Source organism: Alligator sinensis, unplaced genomic scaffold, assembly GCF_000455745.1.
Source record: "Alligator sinensis unplaced genomic scaffold, ASM45574v1 scaffold740_1, whole genome shotgun sequence".
Taxonomy (NCBI): domain Eukaryota; kingdom Metazoa; phylum Chordata; order Crocodylia; family Alligatoridae; genus Alligator; species Alligator sinensis.
This window is the reverse complement of record NW_005841964.1, coordinates 2,075,021-2,081,446: the sequence shown is the minus strand read 5'-3', so window position 1 is coordinate 2,081,446 and position 6,426 is coordinate 2,075,021. Positions and strand designations below refer to the sequence as shown.

General features: G+C 39.7%; 1 protein-coding gene across 1 annotated transcript in view; it reads right to left on the bottom strand.

Moving 5' to 3' along the window:
- DNAJC3 (DnaJ heat shock protein family (Hsp40) member C3) overlaps window positions 1-6,426 on the bottom strand; it is a 79,103-nt gene that overhangs the window by 14,394 nt on the left and 58,283 nt on the right. Inside the window, exons 8-11 of the mRNA XM_025200338.1 lie at window positions 5,461-5,642; window positions 3,991-4,110; window positions 1,078-1,183; window positions 795-915 (exon numbers count right to left, since the gene is read on the bottom strand). Of these exons, the coding sequence (XP_025056123.1) occupies window positions 795-915; window positions 1,078-1,183; window positions 3,991-4,110; window positions 5,461-5,642 (529 nt within the window). The remainder of the gene's footprint in view (window positions 1-794; window positions 916-1,077; window positions 1,184-3,990; window positions 4,111-5,460; window positions 5,643-6,426) is intronic.

Genomic DNA, 6,426 nt, shown 5'->3' with positions numbered 1-6,426 from the left:
GGGGGGGGGGGGGGGGGGGAGAAGAGATTCTGCCCCAAATACATTCATCATCCAACATTTACTATTTTAGACTACAAGACTAAGATTTAGCCTGGCATTCATATTATTGTTTGCATTCTTCTCCTCTTCCTCCAATTTTTACATTAGGAGCTGAAGTTTCATACAGATGACAACTTATTGATATCACCATTCTCCAGAACTCTCTACATGTAGCAAAACATATGCACGCTGTAGTCTGGGGCTGCCTGCTCCAGGAGACCCAGAGCAGTTCCAGATTAGACCTATCAACCAAATGCATGTGGAGAAAGCAAGCTAAAGATGAAGACGTTGTTTATCCCACACATCTGCATTCTGCTGTGCATTCACACAACACTTCCAAAACGAGTGTTACATAGATTTGTTATTTATCTGTGAGTGGATGTGTGTGGGTGAGACAGCGATACACAATGTGATACAGAAGGTGTGACAATGTTCAGCCCAGCACAGAAAGGAACGCCATCTTTACAACCCAATGACACCATCTTCTTAATCCAACACTGAATTGAGCTCAAGTTTAAGACAATTCAGCTGCAGATAAAAAGCAGGTGTGAGCTGCCTGTGCTAATCAAGAAAGATTCATCTCCAAACAGATGTGTCAGCACTGATTGGATGCCACAAAACTGTAATGTCAAAACACTTGTCAAGATTGTCAGGAGATGTAGCAACACTGTTTCAAATAACCTTGATGCACAAGTCCTGCATGTATCCAGTGGGCTTAGAGCACTTTAACCCACACACATTCATACCAATTTTACCTTCCTCATACATTTCTTCTAATAAATAGGCTTCTGCTCTGTCTTTTAGGGCATTCACATTGGATGGTTCCAGGTGCAGAAGTTCTGTGCAAGCTTTTATGGCTTCAACAGACCGCTGATCCTGAAAAGGGAAAGAAAAGGAGGTTGATGTATGTTGTATTTAACTATTTTCTTAGGCGAGAGAAAAAAAAAAAAATGTATTACACGTGTGTGTGTGTGTGTGTGTGTGTGTGTGTGTGTGTGTGTGTGTGTGTGTGTGTGTGTGTGTAAAAATATATATTACCTTAGAGAAACAGTGGCAGATTCTTTCTTTGGCATGAGTAGCATAAACTGGGACATTTGGCTCAGTTTTCATTACAGATTCATATTTACTGATGGCATCCGCGTACCTGTTTTAATAGAAAAAAAATAACCCAAAACATTCTAAAGCAGTAGTATCAGATTTGTATCAGTTTTTCCCCAGCCATGAAATGTATGTACTGATACAGATTTGCTACGCTGAAGAAGTGTCATCAGGGATCTTGTTCAGAGAGTTACAAGTCCCTCTCAAAATGCATCCCCCATCAAGTAGCCTCAGCGACTTTGTCTAGGCTGAAAAAAGACAGAAAATTCTTGAGAAATTAAAGAGTTATATTCCCTACCACCTCTACGGGGGCTCAAGCCTGGAAGAGAAAACTTGTCTGGCTGGCTTGTTCTGCCCACTTCTGTACAACCAATTTGTTGTTATAAGCCCTTCCCCTGACCAGAGGCACTACTCAGCACAGGGAGGAGTTTTCCTACTTTTTCAGAATTCAAATAGGTCCAGGTTTTGGACAATTTATTTGGCGTACACCCAATGCAGGCTGGTGTGCCTTATGTAGTCAATTTATTTGGCGTACACCCAATGCAGGCTGGGGTGCCTTATGTATTGCATTTTTTTAATGCACTAGAACTGGAACACATTAGGAGAATGTATTCCTAGGTTAGGAGAAACATCGATTCCTAACCTGGAACAGATAGAGAGGTAGTGAAATCATTATTACTGGACATAAGTGCGGATTTGACAGACAACTGGCTGGAATAGTTGCTTTGAGCAGGAGGTTGGACTAGATCTTCTGAAGTCTGTTCTAGCCCTATTTTTCTTTGATTTTAAGGAAAATGGGTATTGGGCCTGGAGCTCCTTATGTCTGGTAGAACAGGGAGACAGCCCACCCCTTTCCCTGCCCTGCTACAAGTATAAGGCAGGTCCCAGGAACAAGGCTGCAGTCAAGGAATAGAGAGTGTCTGATGGCAAACCTCCATCAGATACATCAAATTACAACTTTAAGCAAGTGTGGTCTAGCTAAACTATGTTCCTAGCATTTCTCTTCCCATAGTGTCAGGAGAATACTCCTTTGGATGTTGTTGTGCCTAAAGAGACTCCAGAACAAGGAGCATGGCACAGATAATTCCAGTGAAACAAATTTAAAATTAAACTTTGATAGATAAATGAAAATATTCATCCCTAAACTGGTGAGCAGTGCCTACATTTTGCAGCACAAACACTAAATCATCTATACCAGGAGTGGTGGCCAACCTGCAAAATGCATGTCCCAAGTGACACAGGCATAGTGTCACTTGGGAGATGTGAGTGCATAAGAGTGAGATGCATAAGCACTAGGCACTCAAGAGAGGCACTAAGATGGAGATGGGGATGAGAGCACTCCATGGAGCAAAGCAAGGGCAGGACACTGGAGAGGTGTCAGGTGTCACAGCCAAGAGCCAAGCTAAACCCACAAATTCAGAGCTTTGGATTCTTACTCGCCATATACAACTGAGACTGTTTCGGTGCTAAGGAAGGGTTAAAGCAGCTCTTTGTGAAACCTAGTCCTGCGGCATCATCCTGACCCCATAATCTACCCGGCCAGAGGCTAAAGATCCCCACCTCCATTCTGGCACCATGGTCCAGGCTACCAGGTATGCCTCCGGGCAGCAGGGATTAGAGCAGCACTCAAGGAGTGGACTGAGTATGAATTGTGGCACACCTGCCAAAAAGGTTGTCCACAACTTGATCATCAGCTCCTGTAGTACTTAGGCACAGTAGAGATGGATTAAGGATGACAATCCCACTCCTCTGTCCCATAGGAAGAAGTTACTACACACACACACACACACACACACACACACACACACACACACACACACAATATTATATGTAAGACAGCAACATGATGAAGGATGATTCTAAAAGTAGACGTATAACAGTTTACAAGGCTCAAGTACTTACTCTCTTTCTTCAAGAATAATGATAAACCATAATATTTTATTTATAGGCAGCAGAATTTTTATTTGCAAATATGCTGTGATCTCCACATTTAAATGCTGATTCATTAGAATGTGTTATACAAGAGATAAACACTAAAACTAACATCACTGACACTCCAATTTACTAGTGAGATGAATAACCACGTCAAGCTTTCCATAGAGACCATGCCGTAAGCAGATAATTACTCAAAAAGCTTATTGATTTCCTTTTTATTTATCAGCAACTTTGCTGATAATGAAACTTTATTTCCTTTGTCACTTTCGCAGTACTGTCAACTAAAATGGTGTTCTTAAACATGCATCCCCATCAATAATAGGAAATGCACACTTGAGAATTAAAAGTAATCTAGATTTTATACTAAAAAAAAAAAAATCTTACAACAATTAATTTTAAATCTGGTTAAAACAAAGGTGGCTTTTCATTTATTATTTTGCATAGCCTCTAGCAAAGCTGTGGCTATTTACTTGCCAATAAAACATACCAAACTGAGATGAGGCAAGCAGGAAGAATTTAGAGAATAAAAATCATCACCTCAAGAGCTGGGATGGGTGGCAGAAACTCCTAGTAGATCAGCCTATACAAAGTTAACAGAATTGATTTTTATTAAATCAAAAGATAAGACGCCATAAACACCACTGACCTCACCTTATCTGTTTTATGATGGGAGCAAAATAAAAAGTCAACAAGACCATAGTGACTAGGGAGGCATATGGGTGAGACGGAACATCCAGGAAGGCCTGACTGCTACTGAGGGTACACAATTTAGCAGTTATTTAAATAAAATCTGGTGGCCAAGCTCAATATTTTAGCCAAAAAATAATGCAAAATAGATATAAAAAGACAGCCTCCAAATCTGTGATTTTAATTTGTTTAGAATGAATCATAACACAGCAGTATTAGATTAGCACTTACCTTCCCTCTTTTATAAGTTCTTCTGCTGATATGATCTGCTTATTAAGTTTTTTGACTTGTTTATAGTGAGAAAAACATGGTTTATGGTCTTGGTCAAGTTTCAGGCATTCTCGGACTTCACTTTTCACATAGGAAAAAGAAACAGTATAAGATTTCATATAGGAAACAGAACACAAATTTTAACAGCAATTTAAATAACAATAGATTTGCTGCACTGCATTCTCTCTCCTGCACTCAAGACAGTATTACCCATGTGTGAAATGTAAAAAGGGAAACCCTCCTGAATTTACAGCTTTTTTATTACTTTACATTGCCAGAAATTTATACTCAAAGTAAAGTTGCACTTATGAAACTGATCTGCTATTCTACAGCACATACTATTGCTTTGCCCAGCATTTATGATGACTGTTTGAGACAACTAACTGTATCCACGATAACTTGTTTTCTAGTATGATCCTAACTTTCACGCTATGCCAAGGCTGCTTGATATAAAGGCATCATGCTCTTTCTGAACTCTGAACTAGGGCTTCAGCTAGTTTGGAGATTCTTCCCTTGGAAGAAGATGTATACCAGACTTTTTTTTCAAACCAATTGAAACTGTCTGGATTTTCTTTATTCTCACTCATCAGGTTCCACCTGTTTCTGTATGTTCATGGGTTTTTCAACTAAAGACTGCCCATGAAACATTCCCTTCAAATACATTGATAAGTGTCTTCAAATACCTCAGAGGCAATTATAGTGAGAATGGAGATAGGCTCTTCTCTATGGCTGTAGGGGAAAGGACTAGGAGGAATGGCCTCAATCTGCAGCAGGAGAAATTAGGTTAGCAATTATGAGGAACCTCTTGACTATGAAGGTGGACAAGCACTGGAACAGGCTATTTAGAGAAACTGTGGCCTTTCCATCCTTGGAAGTTTAAAGATCTGGTTACATAGAAACATGTTTGAGATAATTTAGTCAAGGATGGCCCTGCCTTGACCAGAAAGTTGGACTAGATGACCTCTTGAGGTTCACCCCTCCAGCCCTATTGTCCTATAATCCTATGATCTATGAGAGCCCTTTGCAGCTTTTTTGTAGGAGCCCTTTCCCCCATACTGGGATCAGTACATTCTTGGCCAACTGGCTACTCTCTTCCTCCACTCTTGTTATTTCATATTTGCCCATTTTGGCTCATTTGACAGAGTTTTTCTAAGAGGCTGGCACTCTATACCAACAGCACCGCAACAGATGCCACACTGTATTTGGCTAATTATTAGTGTGTACGTTATACTGAGTCACAGATTCCATGCCTTGTGCCAAACACAGATAAGAGAATAAGAACAGAAGAATACAAGCTAATGAGCATTTCTACTCAGTCACTACATTGACCACTAATGCTGCTGCATTTTACAATAGCATGGAGGCTGGCCCAGTTTGCCAAGTGCTTTCTGTTTTAGTTTTTTACTATTTAAACAAACGGTAAAGGCTTACCTGAGTGACAGCTCATGGTCCCCCAGATGATAGTATATTGTGCTGATTTTATAGAAGGCTTCAGTGTTGTCACTCCTCAGTTTGGTAGCAGCCTTTAAGTCATTAATGGCTTTGCCCAGTTCTCCTTCCTTCATATAGCATTCAGCTCGAAGCTCCCGCAGCTCAGCATCCCAAAGACAAACCTTAAGAAACCAAAATGAAAGCAGAGATGCTTATTATTAATGCACATCTTTTAGCAGAGAGATGGAAAACAAGCCTGTTATGAATCTAATGTGTAACCAAGCAGATGAGCCTTCTCAGGGAAGTGAACTAAAAAGAAGGGGGGGGGGGGGGTCAGTATTTCACCTCAGGAGAGAAGACTGGAATCCCATGAAAAATAACAGGTTCTTTCCAATACTGTAAAGGGTAAGAATTATGAGGGCAGAAGCCTCTGTTGTTTAAAAGGGTGCCTGAAGGGATCTCTAACAGGAACATCACCTATTGGAGGTCAGGCCTTAACACTATTGATAATGCAGATTTAAGCCCAAACAAATAACTATTTCAATTTTAAATGGGTTTCCAGACTATAAAACAAGTTATCCTACTATAATAAATATATTATCTATTCATGTTTACATGCATTAAAGGATTAGACTTCATTCTAAATAATTCTCCTTTTTTCCAAATTCCCATACTTCAACTGTCTTACAAGAACTTGTTAAAAAAAAAAATCAAGTGACTGAGCTTAATAGATCTACCTTCAATTACCACACATTTTTTCTCATTTGAACAGAGGACTTGGGAAGGCAGCATTTAACCCTTAATTGTTATACTGACAAAATTAAGAGCTTAGTGGGAGCATGAAGCCAGTAACATTTCCATTGAAAAGGATAAACCACCATAGTTCATCTATGATTGTTCAAAAATAGGATTTGGTAGAATATACAGTAGTTGAAGTTGCATTATTTTTATATATATATATATATA